Below are 26,683 nucleotides of genomic sequence, written 5' to 3' on the forward strand. Positions count from 1 at the left end.
AGACGTGCAAGTCCGGGAAGTGCAGAGAGTCCCAAACAAGAAGAACCCAAACAGGTTCACACCAAGACACATTATAATTAAAATGGTAAAGTTTAAAGACAAAGAGAGAATCCTAAAAGCTGCAAGAGAAAGGCAACTAGTAACTTACCAGGGAGCTCCCATAATAGTGTCAGCTGATTTCTCAACAGCAACTTTGAAGGCCAGAAGGGATTGGCACAAAATATTCAACGCAATGAAAATCAAGGACCTACAACTAAGGGTGCTCTACCCAGCAAGGCTATAATTTAAAATCGAAGGACAGATAAAGAGCTTCCCAGACAAGAAAAAGCTAAAGTTCATCAGCACCAAACAAGTATTACAAGGAGTCTTAGAGGGACTCCTTTAAGATGGGGGAAATAAAGATCAAAATTATGAATAATAAAATGGCAATAGCTACACAACTATCAACAATTACTTTCAATGTAAATGGATTAAATGCTCCAATCAAAAGACATAGTAGGGCCGAATAGATAAGGAAACAAAACCTTTACATATGCTGCCTACAAGAGACTCACTTCAGATCAAAAGACACACACAGACGGAAAGTAAAGGGATGGAAAAAGATATTTCATGAAAGTGGAAATGAAAAAAAAAAAGGCTGGGGTAGCAATACTTATACCACACAAAATAGACTTAAAAACAAAGGCTGTAACAGACAAAGAGGAACTGAATAATCCCATTTCTGGGTATTTATTTGAAGAAACCCAAAACAGTACTCTGAGGGGACATGTGCAGCCATGTGTTCATTGCAGCATTGTTTACAATGGCCAAGATGTGGAGGCAGCCTGGGTGTCCATGATGGATGACTAGATGAAGAGTAGGAGGTACACATAGATAATGGAATATTGCTCAGCCATGGAAGGGAATGGGTTCTTGCCATTTGTGGCGGCATGGATGGACCTGGAGGGTATTGTGCTGAGTGGAATGTCAGTCCAAGAAAGAAAGATGCAATGTGATTTCACTTATATATGGAATCTGAAGAACAAAATAAACAAAAAACAAAAACAAAACAGAAACAAACATAGCTACAGAGAACATTTTGATGGTTGCTAGATGGAAGAGGGTATAGGGGTGTGGGTGAAAAAGGGGAAGGGATTAAGTACAAGTTGGTTGTTACAAAGTAGTCATGGGGATATAGGGTATAGCATAAGGAATATAGTCAATAATATTGTAATAACTATGTATGGTGTCAGATGGGTACTAGATTTGTTGAGGTGATAGATGGAAGGGGAGTTGGGAGGCTGGGTGGAAACGGGGAAGGGATTAATAGTACGTTGGTAGTTACAAAATAGTCATGGAGATGTAAAGCACAGCATAAGGAATATAGTCAATAAGATGGTAATAACTATGTACATTACCAGGTGGGTACTAGACTAGTCAGGGGGAATCACTTCTTAAATTATATAAATGTCTAATCATTATGATGTACACCTAAAATTAATATAAAATAACACTGTCAACTGTAATTGAAAAATATTAAAGCGGGCGGGGGGAGAAGTGAAGGGGAATAAGATGTCCACATTTCCAGGTATAAAACAAGTCAGTCATGGGGGTATAATGTACAGCATAGGTAATATAGTCAATAATATTGTGATAGCGTGGACGGTGTCAGATGGCTGCTGGACTTATGGTGATCACTTCTTTACGTATGTAAATGTTGAATAACTATGGTGTACACCTGAAACTAATATAATATTGTATTAGCTATATTTTTAATAAACATCTTTTTAAAAAACGAAAAAGACCAACAGCTAGTTCATCAAGACTTATCACAAGACCTTTGCTTTGCTGTGTCCACCAATCCAAAACTATTTGGTCATCAACTCTCCCCAATCCCAGTCGGTTTCTTGCCTTGAAAGACCCAACTTCAAAGTCACCCACTCTGGCCTCTAAAATGCCATATAAATACCCTTCCACAGTGTCCCCACTTGGAGACATTACTACCATTGTTACAGCATACTCTCCTTTACTGAAATAGGTCTCATGAAGTTAGCTTTGCTCGATGGAGAATTTTTCCTGATAATCTTCTTGGGAAGTCAATAGTCAATACCATATAGCCCCCAAACTGGGGCATCCACTCTTGGGTTTTATTTGATCATCTATTCTTATGCGGTCCAATAGGGTAGTTGCTAGCCACATGTGGCTATTTAAATTAAATAAACTTAAATATAATAAAATTTAAACTTCACTTCCTCAGTCACACCAGCCACGTTTCAAGTCCTCAGTAGCCACATGTGTCTAGTGGCTGCCCTACTGGACAGCACAAACAGAACATTTCCATCCTCGAAGCAAGTTCCACTGGACAGGGCTGCTCTAGGGGAAAGTGGGTCATTTGCTTCAGAGATAGCTACCCCTGAGGAAGCTCACAGAAGCAGATGAGTTGGGATGCGGCAGTAAACTAGAGGCAGGTCATTGCCCAGAGCAAAGCAGACAGCCACACTGGCTCCTCGTGGGCTCGATAAATGGCCACGTAGGCCGCAGGCACGACCCCACCAGGCAGGCTCCTCTGTGCGCTGCAGCGAGTCATCAAGCTTTCGATCCACAGTGCACACAGGTCTGCTGATCTCTGGGACCATGCGTGATTTCTGCAGAGCAGCCAGGCTCAACCGGGAAGGAAGACAGATGACCTCCCGTCAACACCCAGTCTCCCTCACCAACCCACCGGCCTGCAGTGGGGCTTGTTTTCTTGCTTCAGGGCCTGACAGAGATCTGCGGACCGTCAGGACCTCCTAACCAGGTCTCCTGGGTCCTTATCATCCCCTAGGTCGGGGACCTGAAGAGAAGTTTGAGAGGAAACAATGGCCTCATACGTGGCCCTTGCAGAATAAAAACAAAGCAAAAGGGCAAATATAGAGATTAAGCAAATCCTCAGGCTTATTTTGCCTTTTCTTTTTTTGGCTTTGAGAATTTTTCTTTCTTCCATGGTAACTCTTCCTGGTTGGGGAATGACATTTAAAATAATTCTGTCTTTAAAACTGTGGTATGAAGGGAAGGAAAAAGTCACCTCCAACCAAGTCCTCACCATGCAAATCAAGGACATTTCAAAATGCTGGCAATCTGCTTGCTCGGGGACTTCAAAGGTGTCCAGGTCCAATTACATTTCATTTGGGGTGTGAATTGAGGAACTCCGGGGAGGGGGGGTGGCCTGGGTGGAATGTGTCAGGGTCGATACTGTGGTAATGAACCTAGGCCTTTGTTCCTGGGAGCCCAGCTGCTGACAAGTGGGCTGTTTCCTGAAGGGCGGAGACTGCGCTGTATCCCCCACCAGGTGCAGGAAGCAGAGTAGAGACATAGCTGCCAGTGAAAAAAAATCACCGTAGGGTGGGCTTTTATTTTTCTTTACTTGTAAAAATCAAAGGTTTACAACAATTGAAAAAAAGGCCTGCAACCTAGGTCAACATCTAAATCGTGTCATGTCCTATAAATAGCCATGTTATGTATCTCACATGATTTGATTAAATTGGGGTCTAGGAAGTGACTCTTATCTAACTTATAGCTTAGGTACCACTTTGATTTCTGTGGCTGCATATCTTTGGGTGGGCATTGGGAAAGACCCGAGGGGAAGAAGATCCTTAGCATTCATTCTTCAATGCTTTAAAAATAATTTTATTATTATTTTTAATAATTTCGGTTTTGCTGGTTTGGAAAACTCAGCCCTCTGTGGGCAAGGTTGATGGCTTAAGGGCATTCAAAAATGATTCATTCAAGTTCTTCTAGCCCAAAAATCCCCTCCAAAAGACACAGTATATTTGGAAATCTCAGCCAGAACTGCTGGGTAGATTCCTAGCAGGATGTGTGACAGCAATAAATCTACTGCAAGTGGGAGAAACGAGATCAAAAGCTGGTCTCTCCCACTTGCTAAGATGCCTATGCAATTCACTATTTTACGTCCTGGGTTCTTTTTTCAAATGCAGATACCCTGAGAAAGGTAACACATTCAGCTACTAACACCTTAGTGCAAATGCATTCATCAGAAACATTTTGAATAGCAGAGGAATTCGGGTAAGACTGCCTGTGGCTAAGAAATAAAAAGTGCTGGAGTCACACCCCAGAGATTCAGTTTCCTAGGGTGGAGCCCTGACAGCAACATTATTTTTTAAAGCACCCCAGGTGATGTCACTAGGCAGCCAAGTAGAGAACCTCCAGGACTGAAGATTAAGACTGAAAGGAGGTAGAGGGGTGAGGACGAAGACAGAGGGAGTGGAAGAGACGAAAGAAAAAAACAGTTTAAGGCAAGACCTGGGTTTGAGTCCTGGCAACCCACTTATTGGCCACATCCTGGGAGAGTGAGTTAGCCCCTCTGCACTTCATTTGTTAAATGAGGATAATAAACTTCATAAAGCAGTGGCTCTCAACCTTGAACTTGAAAGCGCATCAGAATCACCTGGAGGGCTTGTTAAAACACAGATCTCCAGGTCCCACCCCACCCCCAAAGATTGTAACTCAGCAGGTCTGGGGTGAGCCCTGAAAATTCTCATTTCTAACAAGTTTTCAGGTGATGCTGAAACTGCTGGTCTGGCCACACTTTGAGATCCACTGATAACGGGGCAACTGAGCTGGTTAGTATTTATTCTGCAAATTTCATCCACAAGGAGACCTGAAACCAAAGGCAACACCCATCGGGGTTGAATTTGCACTCGAATATTCACATCGTTTTAGCATTTTTGTTAAGATATAGCCCACATTCAAACCTGAGGCCGGAAGCCACCAATGGACCATCATGGAGAGGACTGCTCTGGAAGTAGAATTGTAAAGGGCCACAGAGAGGCCACATTTTAAGCAACACCCCATCTCCCCACAGAAAGCATCCTTGACCTATGTCATCCCAAAGAGGCCTGGGCTGATATTTCTGGAACTCAAGGGGCATAGTCACCAAAGTCTGCTATAACTGATTCAAACTGCCATGCTCCCTGAGGGGGTGGGCCCCCGGGCCTCCTGGAGCACAGTTCCCACCATGAAACCACTGAGTGGAGGACTACATTTCCTCTTTAAAATGCTCAGTGGCTTTCAGGGGCTGGAAGAGGAGCTGAGGGGTTCTTACCTTAGCTGACCCCCAGAGCATGTCTGGCCAGGCCAGGCTTTGAAGTACGGAAGATCGCTACTCATCATTGATGTGTTCCTTCCACCTAGGAAGGAACCCTGCTTTTTCTGTCTCAGAGCCCAGCCTCCTATGTTTCCAGCCTGGGTTTGCTGCCTCTCTCTGCCCCAGACTTTCCCTACCTCCTCCTACCAGAAAGTTGCTGTGGGGACAGAGGCAGGAGAGCAGTTTCCAGATTCTCGACCTCACGTGGAAAGGTGCTGGCTCGGGTAGTAGATGGCCATCCGCTGGGACTAGTTAGCCATTAGCCACTAATATAACTGCCGTGGCTACATTGGCAAGGGGGTTGGTTGTGAACTCAGTCACAGCTGGGTTACCGGCAGCAACGCCCCCACAGCCCAAAGGCTGCTCATGCTTCACCTTTTGCTGCACAATGGGCCGGGCATGGGGGTTGAGAGCTACATAGCTTCCACTCGCGGTGTCCACTTCTGCCTCAGAGTCTCCACTGTGGGGCCCCTCCCCTAACAGGCGACCCGAGCTTCCAGTGCCTCCCACCGGGGCTGCTGGTCCCGCACCTGGGCCATTTCATTAAGGGCTTCTTCTGTGTCACGAGTTTCATCACCATGAGGAACATCCAGCCCACGTGGCCGGCTGTAGCCTTCGCCTCCTCCAGCAACCGCTCAGCCAGAGTCTGCAGGGCCCTCTCCATGCTGGCCGGAGAGCCATCCATGTCCTCCCACCCCTCTTTGGGGGTCCAACTCCTGAGAACAGTGGCCACCGGGCACCACACACTGTGTAGGGGCCACCTGTCCTCCTGCCCAGAGTCAGACTCCATTCCTACCTGGTCGGAATCTTGCTCATCGTTCCAGGTATCTGAGTGGGTGGTGGCCTCGGTGTAAGATGTCTGCAACCCTCGGAGCCTACAGCAGCAGATCACCAAAAGGAAGGTGACCCCTTCCATGGCCTAGAGGGTGGTGTGCCATCCGGAGGCTCAAGTCTCCCAGGCAGAACGCACCTCCCGTTCCCGGCGCCGCTCCTCACGGGCCTGAAAGCTGAGCTTTCACACGTATAAACTGCTCCATTACCCCTTTGGGGATTCTGGCCGGCGCCATACCCTACTCGCTGCGCAGTGTGTCATGCGGGGTGTCCCACCGGCGTAGGCTGGAGACCCCGCATGGCAGTTGCCAACTCAAACTTCCAAGGTGCCAGTGACCAGATGATAAAAGAACCCGATTTTCACATATTTGGGGAAGGTAGGTTGAGGCACTTCCCATTAATTTTAATGTTTTCCCTGGGGAACTCTCAAATGGTGGGATCTCTAGCACAGGGATTCATTCACAGGGGATATTGCAGGGCACGGAGTGACTACTCCAAGATCAAAATAAATGCCAGAACATGTCAGGTCAGCTCCAGAAGGAGACCTTCCGCTGAGAAAAGGGAAATTGAACCAAGAAATTGGAACTTTGCTCACATGGGTTTCATGTTCCACTTGCAAATTGCTCACCTTGAGTCCCACAGTCACCAGTTAACTAGGCATGAAGAACCTGAGATACACCAGCTCATTCTGGCTCACCAGGGCCTCACACCCATCTGACCACAGCTGGGACACATTCCCTGCTCCCTGGACCCTGCAGTCTGTGCCCATCCCACCCCAGTCTGTGATATCACCCCCCAAAATGGTGCCAATTTGAGAGTACCTGCTTCCCTGGGCTCCAGGCTTTGGGGGTTTAAATTATCACAACCTGAAGTTATTACTTTTAAATTCATCTTATTTACTTGTTAATTGTGTCAGCTGTTAAAATGTTGTACGCTCCATAGAGCAATCGCTGGAAGTTTTGTTCACCATTAAAGCACCAGCCTTAGCCTAGTGGTTGGAACATCTTGATTGGATGTATGGGTGGATAGGTGAATGGGTAGATGAATGCAAGGATGGATGGATGGAAGAATGGGTGGAAGGAAGGAAAGAAAGAGGGAGAAGGAAAGGATAGAAAACAGGATGGACGGATAGATGAATGGATAGATGGATGGATGGATGGATGGATGGATGGATAGAAGGGTAGACAGAAGGATGGATGGATGGATGGGTAGGTGGGTAGGTAAGTGGACTGACCTCCACATGTTACCAAGGCACTTCTCCTATAGATACCATAACCCTAAACCAGCAGGTTTCAAACCTTTGGGTTTTGGGACCCTTTTACTTTTTTCTTTATTATTGAGGACTCCAAAAAGTGTTTGTTTATATCAGCTATATCTATCAGTATTTCCCGTATTAAAAATGAAAACTGAGCGGAGGCGTTCACTAGTTGAGGTGATGGCGACTGGGACGCCGGACTCGCAAGCGCGATTCGGTCAGTCCGTGAAGGGGCTTCTCACGGAAAAAGTGAACACCTGCGGTACTGACGTGATCGCGCTCACTAAGCAGGTGCTGAAGGGCTCCCGGAGCTCTGAGCTGCTAGGTCAGGCAGCTCGAAACATGGTACTGCAGGAAGACACCATCTTGCACTCAGAAGATAGTTTAAGGAAAATGGCAATAATAACAACACATCTTCAATACCAGCAAGAAGCTATTCAGAAAAATGTTGAGCAGTCATCTGATCTACAGGACCAGTTGAAATAGAACAGCTTATTAGAAGGCTTTTCCTGATGCTGACGAGAAGACATCTTGCAGAACTCTTTATGCTGCCCCTCGAAGGCACAACTGCAGGCACCAAGGCACAAGCCCACAGAACCTGTCCTTGTTATCTCGTTGCCCGCATACCACCTCCATGTGCTGTAAATGTTAACTATACCTATGCCCTACCCACCCATGGAAAAGAAGAAGGTTTCTCCATTTTGGTTTTTACACAATTCTAGAGATTTCCCTGCTTTGCTTTCTCCTGCCTCCTTAACCTACCACCAGTGGATTTCATGTACCTTCCTTATGTTTTCTTCTTTGATTATAAATGCATAGAAGGAACTCAGAACTTCCATTCTCTGGAGGATTTTCTCAATCTGTTGAATCTTGCTTCTGGGCAGGTCCTCGAAACCTTGGCTTAAATAAACTCTTAAAAAACTTTTCCATAGGTTTGGACATTCTTTCCCGACAGAGGGGCTTTTAGTACAAAGAGACAAGAAGAAACTTTTTTGGGCAAGGGAATTGTTCTAAGCCTTGATTGTGGTGAGGTATATGTTTATCAGAATTCACAGAAATGTACACTAAACATTGTATCTCAATAAACCTGACTTTAAAAAAAATGAAAACTGAGAAGTTTTAAATATTTATTAATTGATATAAAAATAACAATAGCGAGCTTAGTACATGCATGGCAGACAGCCTCTAAGACGGTGGCCATAATCCCCCACCTTCTGTCTTCCATGCCCCACCCTTGAGTTATGCCCTTAAATGTGGGCTAGACTTATTGACTCACCTCTAATAGACAAAAGTGATGAGATACCACTTCCAAAGTCAGCTTATAAAATGACTGTGGCTTCTGTCTTGGGTGCTTTCTTTCACTCTCTTTGGGGGAAGCTAGCTGCCATGTCATGAGGCAGCCCTGTGGAGAGGACCCCATGGCAAGGAATTGAAGCCCGTCAACAGCCATGTGAGTGAGCTTGGAAGTGAATCCTTTCCTTCCCCAGTTGAGCTTTATGATGACTGCAGCCCTGGACCACACCTCATGAGAAACTCTGAGCCACACTCACCCAGCTACACTAGCTGCTCCCGGAATCCTGACTCACAAAAACGGAGAGATAATAAATATTTGTCGTTTGCAGCCACTAAGTTTTTGGGTAATTTGTTACACAGCAATAGATAACTGACACACATATTGTCATCAATAGCACAATGTGATGAAAAAATAACCATATTTTCTGAAGCAAGTAGTGTGAAAAGTGGCACTGTTTTACATTCTTGCAAACCTCTTTACTATCTGTTTGAATAGAAGACAGCTGTTTTCTCATAGCTGCTTCAGCAGCCAATCTGTTTTGATATGTTGTTTTGATTGAAGTATATGAAGAAAATCCAGACTCGTGGAGCTTTGCAGTTAGAAAAGACAGTTTGAAAAGGTTTTAGGAACCCGTAGGGGTCCTCTGGATCACACTTTGGGAACTGCTGAAATAGACAATCAAGGCCTCCAAAGACTACCTCTAGGGCCCTCACCCCCAATCTTGGTTTCCTGTTTGGAACATTTGCTCCGTTTCTCCAGCTGCTGGGATGACCATGGTAACTGATATCACTCAGCACGGCTTGTTCTTTGCCAGTAAGGATAAGGACTCCTCTGAAGCCAAACAGCAGAAAATACTGATGAATAAATCCCCAGTCTTGACTGGGTCATGCTCAAGATGTCACACAGAAGGGAAAGGATGTTCCACCTCTGAGAGCCAAGGTTAAGGAGGAGGCATCTGGGACTGGACAGCGGAGGCGTTGTTCTGCGTAGTGAGAGCTTCTGGAAAATGCAGTTTGCTGGATCCTCAAAGATTTCCCCTTCTTCGCCCTTTTCCTGCACACCTCCCACTCCTGTAACCGCCCTGCCCCACCCACAAGTTTAGGACCTGTTTTCAGTGGGAGCCAGTCTAATTTTCGCTGCCTAGTTGGTCAGAGAAACACACGCAGCTGTAGCAAAAAATAAAAATAGCAGCCTCCGTGACCAGTTTCTTCCCACTTCCCTTTCTTTCTCTGTTCATGTTCTCTTCTCCTGGTCCCTACTTTCCGTGGAGGCAGGACGATCCCTGGAGGGTGAGAGCGTCACTGAGATAATGCCAGGCGCCAGAGTTTCCCTCCCAAGCAGCACATGTTCCTGGTTCTATTTTGCTGTGGCCCCACAGGCTGGCACAGGCTTCCCAGGGGGATAGGGCATTGTCACATGGGTCCCTGCCGGCCCAGCGTCGGTCCACTTAGCCGGGCACCTTGCTCTCCTGCACACAAGCGCAACAGGCACTGGCACATGCAGTGCCCGCCGGCAGCTCTCGGATCTGGGGTGCCCAGCCTCGCTAAAGGCCTGCCGGCGAGCGTTGCGATCTTCTGGCATCTTAGAGGTTAAACGAGGAGCCTCAAGCTGGGAGGGGGGAAAAAACCGCCCCGGTGCTATGCGCGGAGGCTCCAGGCGGTGTCCCCAGCGTCCCGGGCTTCCTCGGCGCGGGGCGACTGCACGTCCCGGAGGCAGCCGTGGCTGAAGATGGAATCCGAAAGTGGGCATGCGGCTTTCTAGTTTGGAAGCAGGAACAGAGAATCAAACCTGCTGCTCAACTCCCTGACGCGAAGGCCTCGCCTGCCTCGGGTGAGAGAGCATTTCTAAAACCGTCTACACCTCGCCATTGGCAAGAACCAGGGTTATGGCCTGGACACTCCCAGCATCTCTTACCGGAGCCTGTAGGAGGGTGCGTTAGGCCACCTATCTAATTTCCGAGGTGGCTTGTGGGGTCCAGGGCGATTTGCCTCTCTGTGCTGCAGTTTGGAAACAGAGTAAACCGCCCCAGCACAGCACAGCGAACTTGTCCAAACCACACAAAAGTTCAAACCACACAAACGTTGGCTCCAACTGGGTTTGGAGCGCAGAGCTGGCTTTATCTGTCCCCGGAGGCTTCGCCCTGCCTTGCAATTGATTAGGGCGCCTGAAAACCACTGAAACGGTTTATCTTGCCCACTCAGCCTCAAACCCCCTCATGGGCTGGAGCGGAACCTGGATTGTTCTGGCAGCCAACACGAGCCCAGCTTCCACCCAACTTCATGGCCCCCAGGACCACCTGCCTGCCCCCTCACACCACAGAGGGTCCACATTTTGTGACAGGCCATAGGATGAAGGGTACTGGAGGGTGAGAGGTTTGTATCTATGAGCGGAGAAAACAACCTGTTCGCTGAACAGAGTGGGGGTCTCCTCAAGGTCCCCCATTACTTACGCGCTTTTTTTTCCAATCCTGTGTTCCTCAACTACCTCAGCACCCAGCGCCCTTGTGCTGGAGTTGCCCAGTCTCCCCAACCCCAGCTTTCAGCCTCCGTGTGTTTTGAACGTCTTCCCAAGCAACCCCAAAGAATTTACATTCTCTTCATTCTTGTCTCTGGAAAATCTTACCCAAATGGGCCAATGCCATGGCCATGAGAATGTTATTCACAGAAAGGGAGATCCTTCAAACTTGATGGGAGAGGAGGGGGAGGTTTTATAAATACAGAGATTTAACTGGGAGGAGGTAAAGAATTAAAGTGGTGTTAATGGCAGACCCCAGGCACTAGCAGGGGAAAATTCTGTGGTAGCTGACCTGGTGGGCTCACACCAGGAATCCTGCCACCTTTCCCAGCTACCCAGGCACACCTGTGGGGACAGCCATTGCTCTGACAGCAGACAGGGAGGTGGAATTCTCTCTGAATATGCAGGAGAATCCTTTCAGTCTCTGAAAGCAGGTGACTCACCCAAATTACCTGAATTCTTTCAGGTTGTCTTCTGCCCTAGCAGCTCTACGAACAGAACTAAGTGTGGGCGTTTAAACTTGGAGTGGTTCATCACACAGATTTGTATTATGTTTAGTCTCCCCTGACATGGAGACTAGCATTCCTAAAGGGCTTTACAGTTTGCAAAGCTACCATCTCACCTCATTCCAACAACTGTGTGAGCAATGGATCTTACCCTTATCATAGTCAGGGTTCAGTTGAAGGAAACAAAAAACCTTTCCAGCTATTTTAAGCAAGAAGAGATTTAATATAGATTTTCGGTAAAGATATATTATGTTGGCGCAAATGTAAATGTAGTTTTTGCATTGTTGAAATTTGCCCTTTGATATTGGAATATGTTCTAAAATAAATGTGGCTATGTTACACATCATTTTAATGCGCATTTCTCGCTTTATGTTTTTTGCTAATGACGTATTACTTGCTGTTTAATTTATATTTATTTTTAGACTATGGAAATGATGTTAGACAAAAAGCAAATTCGAGCAATTTTCTTATTCGAGTTCAAAATGAGTCGTAAAGCAGCAGAGACAACTCGCAACATCAACAACGCATTTGGCCCAGGAACGTACAGTGCAGTGGTGGTTCAAAAGTTTTGCAAAGGAGACGAGAGCCTTGAAGATGAAGAGCATAGTGGCCAGCCATTGGAAGTTGACAACAACCAACTGAGAGCAATCTTCAAAGCTATCCTCTTACAACTACATGAGAAGGTACCGAAGAACTCAACATCGACCATTCTACGGTCATTTGGCATTTGAAGCAAATTGGAAAGGTTAAAAAGCTCAGTAAGTGGGTGCCTCATGAGCTGACTGAAAACAAAACAAAAACAAAAGAATCGTCATTTTGAAATGTTATCTTCTTTTATTCTTTGCAACAACAATGAACCATTTTTCGACCAGATTGTGACATGCGACAAAAAGGGGATTTTATACGACAACCAGCGATGCCCAGCTCAGTGGTTGGACCGAGAAGAAGCTCCACAGCTCTTCCCAAAGCCAAACTTGCACCAAAAAAGGGTTATGGTCACTGATTGGTGGTCTGCTGCTGGTCTGATCCACCACAGCTTTCTGAATCCCTGTGAAACTGCTACATCTGAGAAGTTTGCCCAGCAAATTGATGAGATGCACCAAAAACTGCAATGTCTGCAGCCAGTATTGTTCAACAGAAAGGGCCCAGTTCTTCTCTACGACAACGCCCGGCTGCAGGTCGCACAATCCATGCTTCAAAAGTTGAACGAATTGGGCTACGAAGTTTTGCCTCATCCGCCATATTCACCTGACCTCTCACCAACCAATTACCACTTCTTCAAGCATCTTGAGAACTTTTCGCAGGGAATATGCTTCCACAACCAGCAGAATGCAGAAAATGCTTTCCAAGACTTCATCGAATCCCAAAGCACGGATTTTTACACTACAGGAATAAACAAACTTATTTCTCGTTGGCAAAAATGTGTTGATTGTAATGGTTCCTATTTTGATTAATAAAAATGTGTTTGAACCTAGTTATAACGATTTAAAATTCGTGGTCCAAAACCACAATTACTTGTGCACCAATCTAATATGTACCCCTATGTTCATTGCAGCTTTGTTTACGGTGGCCAAGACATGGAAACAACCAAAATGTCCTTCGATAGATGAATGGATAAAGAAGCCGTGGTATATATACACAATGGAACACTATTCGGCGGTAAGAAAAGATGATATAGGAACATTTGTGACAACATGGATGGATCTTGAGAGTATAATGCTAAGCGAAATAAGTCAGACAGAAAAAGCAGAGAACCATATGATTCCACTCATGTGTAGCATATAAAACTGAAAGCAACAAACAAACAAACAAAAACTCATAGACACAGACAACTAATGTAGTGGTTACCAGAGGGTAAGGGGGGGTGGTAGATGAGGGTAAAGGGGGTAAAATATATGGTGATGGAAGGAGAACTGACTTTGGGTGGTGAATACACAATGTGATATATAGAAGATGTATTATAGAATTGTACACTTGAAACCTATATAATTTTACTAACCAATGTCACCCCAATGAATTAAATTAAATTAAAAGATACAAATAAAGTTTGAAAAAATAGAATTAGAAAATTAAAAAAAGGAAGAGATTTAATACAAAAAATTAGGTGCTTGGAAGGGCCAGAGGAACAGGCTCTAGACTCCCATAACACCACTGAGCTGGGCCACCAAGATTGCTGCCATCTCTGCCACCATTAGGAAGGTGGGGAGAGAGGGGGCCCCCCACAGAGATGTTAATTTCAAGAGTACAGCAAGCAGGTCCTTGAATAACTTGGTTTTGTTCAATGTTGTTTTGTTATAATGTTGATGAGGTGCCAAAGGAACTTAATGCTTGTTTATATCAATTAGCCTATGGTAAAGTTGGTTTCATTACACAACATTTGGCTTAAAGTCGCAGAATCTATGATGACGTTAAGTGAGGACCTACTGCACAATAGTTGTAGCTGCCATCCAGGGGTCAGGAGGCCACTACCACCACAATACCTCTCAATACCCACAAAGCTGGTGACTGATCAAACACTAGAATGTACACACACACACAGTGTCTCCAGCAGCAACAGCCAGAGTAGCAAGCAAGTAGTCTCTGCCTCACCATGCCTTCCTAACCTCACACAAGTGCATCTAATTGCGAAAACCTAATTGTCATCCCTAGCCCCAGCTGCAAAGGTGTCTGGGAACCGTAGTTTTTAGCCTTCCAACATCTGCAGAATGCAGAGGCACTGTAGGACCAGGTTCCAATGGAGGCTGAGTTCCTGTCAGCTCATCTCCATTTGGCAGGTAAGGAAGCTAAGGTTCGGAGAAGTTAACGAACATGTGCAAGGTCACATGGCTGATAAACTCTGATCTCTCTGACTCCAAAACCTGCACTCTCATTTGTTACATCCACTGACAGCCCCATTCCATTTGGGGCTTTGGCAGTTGTAACGCAGGGTCTCAGCTCCCTATCCCCACATAAGAACGCAGGACATGGTGAGGCCAAAAAGGAACACCCACGGAGCCATAGATAGGGGAGTCATACCACTATAGTCTTGCTGGCGGCTGGGTTGCAGACACAGGAAGCAGGAACCACATGACCTGCCATCCGCCATCTGTTTCTCTGCCAACCAACCAACCAAGCTTTCTAGCTGCAATCCACACTTGCTGGCTCAGCCACAGCAGTTATATCAGTGGCTAATGGCTCAACGGTAACAGCTGATGGCCAACTAGTCACAGCTGATCACCACCTACTACCCAAGCCAGCACCTTTGCACGTGAAGTCGAGAGCCTGGAAGCTGCTCTCTGGGACGCTGTCCCCACAGCAGTCTTTGGGCATCTTTTGGCCCAATGGCCCGGATGACAGCAGAAGCTACCACCCAACTTCTGCATGCTCAAGGACTAGGCAGCGGGTGGTGAAATGGAGCTGCGGCCCCAAGACTGAGAACAGCTAGCTTGTCTAAAGTCAACAGGCAGAGGGGACTCAGGATCAAACCCAGGGTTCCTGACGTCACACCATGTAATGTGTTCCTGTCCTTAAACACACACACACACTTCCATCACCATCTGGAGGAAGGGAAGATGAGCTCAGGCTGTCCCTGAAGGCATACAATTACCTAGCACTCACTGGGGATAGCTGCTCTACATTTTTCCAGGTGGGGTAGGTGTATGGCTGACCTGATTCCAACCTCCACTACCATGTTTGACAAATTCTCCATGTTCCTGGTTGCCTCCCCCCAGAGAAGCTAAACATGCCAGATGTTCACTTTCCCAGCTGCCATTGAAGTAAGCGTGAGCTCCTAACTTAGGCTCAACCAATCAGATGCCTCCATCAAAGACTCAGCGTCAGAAGCTGGGGATAAAGAGATGCAGGAAGCACAGAGGTGCCTTCTGGTGGAAGGTGTCAGTCACCATGGCAATGACACTCCATTCTGGGGATAGCAGGCACCATAGCCATGTCCAGAGGTGGCAGCGTAAGTCTGGGCATCCTAGACTTGGCAGTGGGCTTGTCACTGGATTGGCCTCACTTTGGCTGTGGTTCTGCACAGCCGCCTTTGTTTGGCCTGCTTTCCAAACCCGGTTCTCCAGCCCTCCTGGTTATTTTGTGAACTCCCCAAGATCTTCTTGATAAAGTCCTTTTCAGCTTCAATAGACCAGAATTGCTTCCTGTTGCTCGGAGCCAAGAGCCCTGGCCATTACAGCACAGTTGCCAGATTTTGCCTGGCTTCCCTCAGTGAGACCACACAGGACACCACCAACTCCTAGATACCTCATGCACCCCAGTCCACTTCCTGGGAGCTCCACATCCCAGGGCCTCGATCTGTTGATCTTACATCAGGAGAACTGGCCTGGTCTGACAGAGGGTCCTGTATTCATCTCCGACAGCTGCATGATGATATTTCTGGTCTCCATCTCAGACTCTTTCCCATCAAAGTTTTTCTCACTGACCATGACTTTTCTTTGGGCACAAGTATAAGGCCTCCCACACACACATACCTCACAAGGTCATCAATGCAGCATGCAGAAAACATTTCCTCTTTCTCGGAAGGCTTTGATTTTTGTTAGCCTTCACTCCACGCTGAGGCAGAATATCTGTGGGCCCTGCTCAGACCCCCAAAAATGCAGACAGGGGACACTGGGGTTCCTGTAAGAATAATGGCTAGAGATGGTGCCCCACGTTCAAGACCCCAGCTTTGCCATCAGCTCATGATAAGATGTTGAACAAATGGCTTACCCTCTTGGGGCCTCAAGAAGAAGGAAGAGTGAGAGTCCAGCCATAGGAAAATGTGCAATTCTCACAGCCAACACGAACTGGAAACAGGAAAAGGGCTTTCTTTACCTAAATGCAGGCCTTGGGGTCAGACTGGTGGGGGGAATTGACCGGGATCTGACTCAGTTAGAGGAAGGCAAGAGTCAGAAGGGGCTGGGTTCCCACAGTCATCACTGTAGAGCCAGCTCAAATTAGCCTCTGGCTGAGTGTAGACAGGAGTCAAGGTAGGGGGCCTATCTCAGGGCATGGACTAGAAGTCCACTGGGATGACGACAGTATGCTATTAACTTGGGCTTCTCTCCATGAGATTGTTTTTGTTCCCGTGAGCCTTGCTTTCCTAATAAGGGTACACCTGAAAATAGAGCTGAGGTCCAGAGAGGTGTGTGTGCCTTGAGGCTTGAGGGCAGCCAGAGCCAGAATGCTGCTGTAGCGGGAGAGGCTAGAAGTGATAGGGCCACTCTTGTCCTAGCTGGAACTCTGGAGGAAGGAGGAACGGCTTTCTGTAGTTGATATGGGAGACAGAAGGGAGGAGGGGGCACAGCCGGAAAAGGAGAACTTTCTCCCCTCTGTCACATAAGCAGGAGAAGTTTAAGGACATCATGGAGTACTGGGATGGAGGTAGACTGGAGGCAAGATGGAAAATCACCTCACTATCAGACTATGGTGGAGGGGCCACAAATGCCAGCCTGCCACAGAGCCACCCTCGGCTGTGCCTTAAGGGAAGAGCATGGATTTTGGAGTCAGATAGAACTGGGTTCAAATCCCAGCTTTGCCATTCAATAGCCATGTGATCCTAGGCAAGCCGGTTTTGGTACACTGTTATGTGGGCAGCCCCTGATGAGTCATGCTACCCAGTATATGTACGTTCATGTTGTCGCCTCCCACATTGACTCTGGGTTTGGCCATGTGATCTTTTGGCCAACATGACATTAACAAGACATCCCCCTTTGTCTTGATGTTAAACAGAGGCTTGGTAAGTGCTTTCACATTAAGGCTTGTCCTCTTGGGAAATCTTCCTCCTGGAAACCAACTGCCATGCTTGGGGAAGCCCAAGCTAGCCTGGTGAAAAAGGTCCTAAGAAAGATAATTGAGGCAGCCCAGCCAACAGCCAGCACCAGGACCCCAGGCATGTGAGAGGCCTTCTTTGACCTTCCAGCACAATCTAGCTTCTAATTGATTGTATCCACATAAGAGACACCAGCTGACACCTAGAGCCCAAGAACCACCCAATTAATCTACAGAATCATAAGAAATTATCATCCATTCGTTATCACACTGTTATTGTTAGCTACTAGTTTTGGGATGGTTTGTACACAGTAATAAATAACTGAAACACTGTTTCACCTTTCTGAGCTTCAGCTGCTCCTTCCATAAAATGGGATGATAATATGGTTTTTTTGCCAAAAGTTATGAGGAGTAAATTTGAGACACAATAACAATGGTCATTTGTTGAGCATCTGCTGTGTTTTGGACACTGTAGTGGATGTCTTAGGTACGGACTTTAAAGCCTCTGATCTGCAGAGCATCTCTGGGAAGTAAGTACTGTTAGGCCCATTTTACCAGCCAGGAGACTGAACTCAGAGGGGCTGAGTAACTTGCCCAAGGTGGCATGGCTAGGATCAGAGCTGGGACTCTAACCCAGGTCCCCCTTGTTCTAACTATTATGGCCTAGCAGGGCCTCCTCCACCGACACCAATGAATGGCTGGCCTTCCAGGGAGGTACCAAACCTTCCTATAGTTCTAGAACTTTGTTTTTATCAGGTGGTTGGAAGAGGGAGGCAGGGGCATACTCACAGGGCTGGCAGCCATCCCATGTTCCCTTGAGGGTGGCCAGTCTTATGCTCTTGGTGCTGCTTCCATGAGCCCTAGGTCACAAGGGATGATAGAACTCAGAGCAAATCCGTGTTCACTTCTAGGAAAACAGTAAATGGGGTCAGCAGCATCACAGTCACAGGCAAAAGGTGGCTTATTTCTCGAGAGGCAGGAAGTGCCTTGGCTATGGGCCCCCTGCCCCCACCACTGGAGTGCCTCAAGAAACCAGAAGCCAGCCCATTTGTTCCTCCATGAGACAGCCCCCCTCAAGACAGGCACACACACACGCACACACACACACACACTGAACCATGGTGGAGGGGGTAGCTGTGGGGACCTGGCTTACAATGGAGTGGGTGGGGCATGACCAGCGGCCCCTGCTAGCCCAGGCAGATGCTGCTGGGAAGCTCCCTACCTTCCCAATGTCACTTCCTACTGGTGAGTGACATTGAAGAAGGTGGCAGAAGGATCTTTCCTTGCCCTCATCCTAAGCTGATGGTATCAGCTCTCCACCCCAGAGGCCCAGGAGCAACTGTGTCCTGGGTGGGGAAGGGAACCCCCCATCTGAAAAAGACCCACACCTTCCCCTTTCCTTGATTCCACCCATAATACCCAGAAAACATTTGCCTTCATGGGGCCCCTTTCAGCAGTGTTCGCATATGTGTGGAAAGAGCTGATCTAAAAGTATATTGCTAGAACAATCTCAACTTCGCTTAAAAATTATATCTATTTGAAATTTATATATAGGTATACATGAAAAATATATGAAAACAAGTGGCAGGAGCCATCTGAAAATGTTGACGATGATTATCTCCAGGTGGTAAAATGAGGTTTTCTTTATACTTTTCCATATATTCAACTTCTCCACAGAGGGCATGATTGCTTTTAGAATCAGAAAATAAACAGTATTGTCTATGCTGCTTTTTATGAATGTGTGCAGCCTGGAAAAGTCGCACCTTAAAACTCTTCCCATCGAGAGCACCTTCATTATTAGTTCATGCCTGCGTTATTTTTATTTTTTTATTGGGGAATATTGGGGAACAGTGCCCATCAGCTCTTCTCCAGGGCCCATCAGCTCCAAGTCATTGTCCTTCAATCTAGTTGTGGAGGGCGCAGCTCAGCTCCAAGTCCAGTTGCTGTTTTCAATCTTTAGTTGCAGAGGGTGCAGCCCACCATCCCATGTGGGAATTGAACTGACAACCTTGTTGAGAGCTCACGCTCTAACCAACTGAGCCATCTGGCCATCCTCATACCTGCATCTCAGGACACCTTAGTCCTCAACCAGGGGAGAGATGGGAAGGAAGCAGCACCAAAGTGCAAGGCAAGAGGAAGGGGGTGGGCACCGAGGCAAAGAAGAAGGGGGGGGGGGTCAGTGAGCCTGGAGCCTGCACTGTCAGTACATAGGGCCACTTCCAAACACCTGTGGGCAGGGGACCCAGGACCCACAGCATTGCAAGGCTAGGCTGGAGAGATTGCTAGAACGGAGGGCTGCCCCTGCCTGGCCTGGGGTTGGAAGGGCAGGAGGTCCTGAGCTGGAAGTAGAAATTCTGAAGCCTTGATCATGCATGCCACCTGATTCACACTGGGCTCCATCACTTAGAGTAATGGCCCCACCTCACAGGCTGAGTGTGGATTAAAGGAGGTGAGGCGGCGCATGTACAGTGCTCAGCACAGATTCTAGCACACACTAGACACTCAATAAATGGACTTACGATTATTAGTAATAAATGTATGCCCATCAGTACCGACTCTCCCGGGTGAGCCTAGCGTCTCAATCATCCAGTGCTAGAAAAAGAATGAGCCATGCCCCACCCTCAGCTGGCAGTCCCATTTTATCCCTTGTTGGGTCCTGCTGTGTATGCAGCCAGACATTTTTTCTACCCCCAGAGCAGTTTCCAGATATGCTGCCTTGACCAAAGTAAGCTGCTAATTAACATGAGTGAGAAAGCCCTGATGATACCACCAAAGGCCATTAAGGTATCCTAGATCATTGGAGGTGTTTGCTTTACTTCCTGTTAACTGCTTGGAGCAATGCCAGTACCCCCAGCTAGAGTGGGAGTTAAGTGGTGCAGGGAGTGTCTGGGGAAGGCAAACACAATTGGGAATGGTGACGTTCCCTCAGGCAGGGGAGTGGGGCTCAAGATGAGCTCCTCTATCCTCCTGCACTTTCAGGCTTGCAGTGCCCAGCTGCTCGCTTCCTGCTCTGACTTGCACACTTGCTCCCAGAAAGGAGCTTGAAGTAAGTCATTCACATTTTAGTATGAATTTCAGTATGCCCAGGGACCCCTGGTTTCATTGTGAAATAAAACACTTTATTCTCTCCCCTTGAAGTCCCATGGTGTGTGTGTTGGGGGGGGGGTCCTTGTGCTTAAATAAGAAAATGGGAAAGAGTTCTAATTTTGGCATTTTAGCCACCCCCAGTCCCAACCCCCCACATCCCCAAGGTCAGGACCTCCTCTAATCTCTGAGTCCAGTAATGTAGTATTCACCTTTATTTCTCATTAAGGAGACTTGAATAAAAGCATGAAAAGCTTCTCTCTGTACCCTTAAAAGAGAAGGATTTAAAGAGTCACAAAAAACAATGGGGCGGCCGGATGGCTCAGTTGGTTAGAGCGTGAGCTCTTAACAACAGGGTTGCCCGTTCGATTCCCACGTGGGCCAGTGAGCTGCCCCCTCCACAACTAGATGGAAGACAACAAGCTGCCGCTGAGCTGCCGGAGGGATGGCCGGATGGCTCAAGTTGGTTAGAGCGGAGCTCTCAACAAGGTTGTCAGTTCAATTCCCACATGGGATGGTGGGCTGTGCCCCCTGCAACTAAAGATTGAAAACAGGGACTGGACTTGGAGCTGAGCTGCGCCCTCCACAACTAGATTGAAGGACGACTGATGCGCCCTGGAGAAACACACTGTTCCCCAATAAACAAATTTTTTTTAAAAGTTTAAAAATGTGTTAAACTGATTAAAAGAAAACCATATGACACAGAAATCATAAAAGAAAAGATGGACAGATGGACAAACAAAACCTCCTTTGTAAAACCTCCTTTGCAGAGAAATACAGCATCAACCAGAGGTTGCAAACTGGTGTCCTACAGATCCCACCCAGCCCACACACGTGTTGTCTCATAGCACTTAAAATTTTTTGAACAAGTTGCTAGCATGTTAAAATTGGAAGTTTTCCCACAAAAATGCATATTTCCAGCATGTCCTGAAGAATCTAGCACACTGGTTCCCCCCTTCCCACCGGCAACGCATGGCCAGAGCCCAGCAGAGATGCATGCTCAGGCCTGCCACAGCCCTCCCAGCCCCATGAGGCCCCCGAGGTGTGCCATACACAAGTGAAAAGACAAAAGGTGCTCTACGAGAACATGTTTGCAACACAGCCAACAAAAAGTTAATGTCTGTTTTATATAAATAAGAACCAAACAGTTCCATAGAAAAATGGGGAACGTCTAACAGGTAATTCATAGAAAAAGACATTCACAGGGCCAATAAGCATGAAAGAGACTCAACTTACTGGTGATTAGGAAAATGAAAATGCAAAGGTTTGTTTTTTTTCCAAAAGCCATCAAATTGGCAAAAAATCAAAAAGCCTTCCAGCATCACCGTTGGCAAGGATGTGGAAAAAGGAGAACTCATGTGTGTTATTGGTGAGTGTGCAAATTGGTGCTACCATTTGGGAGGGCAATTTGGCAGTTCCAGTCACTATTTTAAATACATGTACCTTTAAAGTAATGTAGGTAAACTTTTATTGAAGCAGAGCATGCCTATATAAAAATACACAAATCGTGTGTGGCCCAGACACTGAATACACCCGTGTAACCATTGCATAGATCAAAGAAAGAGAAATTATCAGTACCCAGGAGTCCCCCTGTGTCCTTTCTCCATCAGTAAACCTCCCGAAAGGTAACCACTATCCTGACTTCTAACAAGATTTGCCTGTTTTTGAACATTCCATGAATGCAATTACTATATATAGTGTATATTCTTTTGTGTCTGGTGTCTTTCACCAAATATTTGTTGCCTTCATCTGTGCTGTTCTATGAAGCAAGCACACTCATTTTTGTTGCTGTATAGAATTCCATTGCATGACTAGACCGAACTTGATTATTCTGTTGTGTGATGAAGAACATTTAGGCTGTTTCCAGTTTGGGGCTATTGCAAATGGTGCAGTTATGAACATTCTTGTATGTGTTTCTGGTGCACATAGAAACGCATACCTATTAGATTTATACCTCTTGACAACACTTTCATTCTAGGAATCAATCTTACAGAAACTCCGGAGAGAGAACAAGGCTGCATGTTCAAGGATGTTTACTATAACATTGAAAATGAGTGGTGTCAACCTCTGTGTTTACTAATGATGATATGGTTTTAAAAAATAATATAACAGGAGACGCAGAGCTGAGCGACCGAAGCCGCGAGCGAGATGTCGGTGGCCATAGGTCCCTATGGACAGTCCCAGCCTAGCTGCTTCGATCGCGTGAAGATGGGCTTTGTGATGGGTTGCGCCGAGGGCATGGCGGCCGGGGCGCTCTTCAGCACCTTTTTCTGTCTCAGGATCGGAATGCGGGGTCGGGAGCTGATGGGCGGCAACGGGAAAACCATGAGGCAGAGTGGCGGCACCTTTGGCACGTTCGTGGCCATTGGGATGGGTATCCGATGCTAATCAAGGCAATGGTTGTCCACATCTCCCCCCCTCCCATCAGTCCCGACCCATGTACAGTAATAAAGACTTTGAGTAGCCTGAAAAAAAAAAATAATATAATGTTCCGTCCTGACTTGGAATAGAATGCAGCTGATAAAAAGAGAACGAGCTACATGTGTGTGTTCTGATATGTAGGCTGCTCACACATCATCAAGTGAAAAGAAGCATCCCGCAAAAAAACAAACAATTGTGCAATAGACGAAGCATAGCCAGTGTTAGAAGAGCTGTGTGGGCTCCTGAGAGGCGGGTCAGAAGAGCGGAGGCTGTGTCCCACAGACTCTGGCATCATGAACATATGTGATGGAAGATCAACTTTGATGCGCTCTTAAAATTTCCCCAGATGGCCCCCCTGACACAGCAGCAACTGAGGAAGGTCTGTGCCAGTTTTGCCCTCTGTGTGTTTGCGGCGGCTGCAGGGGCCTGGGCTCCCTGGAGTTGAAGTTTTCGCTGATGGCAACACCTCGTAACCATGAAACTGAGCAAAAAAGACTGGGACTTCTTGCTGGATCTGCTTTCCTTACAGGAGCTGGCTTGGGCCCTGCTCTGGAGTTGTGCATTGTCATAAACCATCCTGCTCACTGCCTTTATGGGCACACCTGCTTTACCCGGAGAACATTCTATGCCAGGCAGCATAGCTACCTTTTTCTGGGAAGCATCTTGATATCAGCCATGAGCTTGATGCTCTTGTATTCCCTGGGGAATCTTTTCTTTGAATCCATTTGGCTTTTCCAGGCAAACCTGTATGTGGGGCTGGTGCCCATGTGTGGCTTTGTCCTTTTTGATACTCAACTCATTATTGAAAAAGGCTGAAAATGGAGATAAGAATTATATCTGGCACTGCGTTGACCTCTTCTTAGATTTCATTACTCTCTTCTGGAAACTCCTAAAGACCATGATTGTGAATGAGAAGGATGAGAAGAAAGAGAAGTGAAATGACCATCCAGCCTTTACCAATTTGCCTGCCTCTCTCTCCACCCCTCATTTCCTCTTTGCACACACATTATAGGTGGTGTGTTCTGTACTAATGAAAAGAACCAGAAAAAAATAGTATGATATAGTATTATCAATATATGTATATATATACTATATATGCTAGTAGTACCTAATAGTATGATATACTAATTGAAAATTGAATAGTATGATTTCACTTTCTTAACAAATAAAAGACAAAAGTTATCACCTTATATGTGATAAAACATGAGATTTGTGTGCATTAAATATCCGGAAGGATTTTTCATATATGAACCAGGGAAGAAGAATGCAGTGGGAGAGGAAAAGGGTTGAGATTTTACGTATATTCTCTATATCTCCAATTCATCTACTTTTCTCCATCCTCATTGCCATCCTACCTAAGTCACCATGACCTCTGTTGTTGAAAACACAATGGTTTCCTTACTGGACCACCTCTCAAGTCATCTCTGCCACCATCAGGAAGGTGGGTGCTCAGGGGATGACCCATGGAAATGTTGGTCTCAAGAGTACACTATTATAGCGGCAATCCGGGTGTCAGGCAGGTGGCCACTGTAAGATGGCCTGTGATACTGCCCATCAAGTGAAACAAAGTACCTTGCAAGAAAGTAAGCAGAGTATAATCCCATTTTTAAAATAAAAATCTTGAAGTTAACACAGTACTTTACAAGTGAATATATATATTCAAGTATTCAAGTATTTGGAAGTCACAGGTAACACAATATTTCATTATCCACAGAGCAGGTGTCCCCCTAGGAACAGCTCCACCATGGTGCCCTGGTGACCTGACACATGTCCACCTGGGCCACAAAGACAAGGCTTGAACCACAGCTGATCTGAGTCTGGGCAGAACACCAGATGATGGGGAAGTCTGTGAGGAATTGCTCTGAGGCCATCTTCCACTCTCCTCTTGTGTTAGTCTGCTTGGGCTGCCATAACAAAGCACCACAGACTGAATGGCTTAAACAACAGAAATTTAATTTGTCACAGTTCTGAAGGCCGGAAGTCCAAGATCAAGGTGTCAGCAAGTTTGGTTCCTTCTGAGGATAGAGAGGGAAGGACCTGTTTCAGGCCTCTCTCTTTGGCTTGCCGATAGCCAACGTCTCCTCTGTCTTTATGTCATCTTTCCTCTGCATGTCTGCCTCCTGATCTCCTCTTCTCATAAAGACACCAGTCAGATTGGATTAGGGCCCACCCATGTGATCTTATTTTAATTTTATTACCTCTTTACAGGCCATGTCTCCAAATGCAGATGTCCCTCAACTCACGATGAAATTATATCCCAATAAATCCATCATAAATTGAAAATATCATAAGTCAAAAATGCATTTAATACACCTAAACTACCGAACATCATAGCTTAGCCTAGCATACCTTAAACGTGCTCAGAACACCTTTAACTGGGCAAAATCATCTTATTGCCACTGCCCAGCATCATGAGAGAGAATCATAGCACATATCACTAGCAGGGGAAAAAAAAAATCAAGATTCAAAATTCAAAGTATGGTTTCTACTGAATGTGTATTGCTTTCACACTATCGTAAAGTTGAAATATTGTAAGTCGAACGATCATTAAGTCAGAGGCCATCTGTACAATCACATTCTGAGGTACTGGGGGTCAGGACCTCAACATTATGAATGTTGGGGGGGGTGACATAATTCAGCCCGTAACACCCCCCTATCTTCCTGAGAGGCTTTCAGGAGATCGGTTCTCATCACCTCCTGGGTTCTGATGAGGTATGAGACTTTCAAACGCACCCCACTCAGGACAGAGCTGCAGACATGAACTGCCTAGTTTTATACTGCCAGTAGAAAATTAGCTCATCCGGCCTCGTTCGTTTCAGTGTCATCCGTCTTGGTGTGGAACAAGGACCCAGGGAGCTAGTACCTTTAGCTAATCTTCCTTTCACTGTTTATGTAAGCAATAAACTGTCCAAATCTAAAAGTGGCTCACTGCATCTTTACCAGCCAAACCAGCCGGGCCTTGGCCTTGGCTTTCCTGGAAAGTCTTGTGTGTGCTTAACAACAGACACTGGAATGTGTTGCAAAAACAAAACCAAAAATCTTGCTAACAGAGGTTCCAGGAGAAAGGGAAACATGACATATGGTCCTCAATTCTGCGTTCCTTCCTCCCCCTCATCCAGCACCCAATGCTCTTATACTGGGATTACCCAGGTTTCCTCACCCCAGCCCTTGGGTCCCCTGCATATGAACTTGCTTGCCATTTAAAAAATGAATTAACACTGGGGCGGCCGGGTGGCTCAGTTGGTTAGAGCACAAGCTCTGAACAACAGGGTTGCCAGTTCAATTCCCACATGGGATGGTGGGCTGCGCCCCCTGCAACTAAAGACTGAAAACGGCGACGGGACTTGGAGCTGAGCTGCGCCCTCCACAGCTAGATTGAGGGACAACGACTTGGAGCTGATGGGCCCTGGAGAAACACTGTGCCCCAATATTCCCCAATAAAAAATAAAAAATAAAAAATAAATCTAGCCAAAGCAATGAATTAACAAAAGATAAAACACAACTAGACATGCATATTTGCGTGCATTTAAATATTTAGAAGAACTTTTTACATATGAACTGATAGCACTGATCCTCCTTAGGAAAGGAGGATGAGGTGTGGGTAAGTGATGTTAACATTTTGTACGTATTTTATACAACAGGCCCCAGAGGACATGGGTAAGTTGCCAGAGGTGGGAAGTCTGGCCACTAATGGGCAAAGTTGAGTCCACTCACAGTTAATGTCCTGTACAGGAATCATTACTCTCAACTCCTTCCCCAACAAATAAAAGTTTAGCTAAAGAAATAAAAATGACAATTAGAGAATACCTCACACCCATTAGGATGGCTATTATTTAAAAAAAAAAAAACAACAGAAAATAGCAAGTGTTGGTGAGTATATGGAGAAATCTGAACCCTTGTGCACGGCTGGC

The 26,683-nt window shown here is 46.3% G+C and overlaps 2 protein-coding genes and 1 pseudogene across 3 annotated transcripts; all 3 read left to right on the top strand.

Moving 5' to 3' along the window:
* Positions 1 to 7,380: 7,380 nt before the first annotated feature.
* LOC308494550 (BLOC-1-related complex subunit 7-like) lies at positions 7,381 to 7,694 on the top strand (the record flags this gene model as incomplete). Its single annotated transcript, XM_081042329.1, has 1 exon — positions 7,381 to 7,694. Exon 1 carries the CDS (start codon positions 7,389 to 7,391, stop codon positions 7,692 to 7,694), a length of 306 nt encoding a protein of 101 aa, XP_080898455.1. The 5' UTR covers positions 7,381 to 7,388.
* A 14,805-nt stretch (positions 7,695 to 22,499) lies between these two features.
* LOC308494620 (reactive oxygen species modulator 1-like) lies at positions 22,500 to 22,739 on the top strand (the record flags this gene model as incomplete). Its single annotated transcript, XM_081042478.1, has 1 exon — positions 22,500 to 22,739. One exon carries the CDS (start codon positions 22,500 to 22,502, stop codon positions 22,737 to 22,739), a length of 240 nt encoding a protein of 79 aa, XP_080898604.1.
* Positions 22,740 to 23,038: 299 nt separating this feature from the next.
* Positions 23,039 to 23,709, top strand: LOC308495097 (bax inhibitor 1-like; annotated as a pseudogene). Its single transcript has one exon. The product of its transcript is annotated as a bax inhibitor 1-like (transcript).
* The last annotated feature ends 2,974 nt before the right edge of the window (positions 23,710 to 26,683 follow it).

Source organism: Rhinolophus hipposideros (genome assembly GCF_964194185.1).
Source record: "Rhinolophus hipposideros genome assembly, chromosome: X".
NCBI classification, from domain to species: domain Eukaryota; kingdom Metazoa; phylum Chordata; class Mammalia; order Chiroptera; family Rhinolophidae; genus Rhinolophus; species Rhinolophus hipposideros.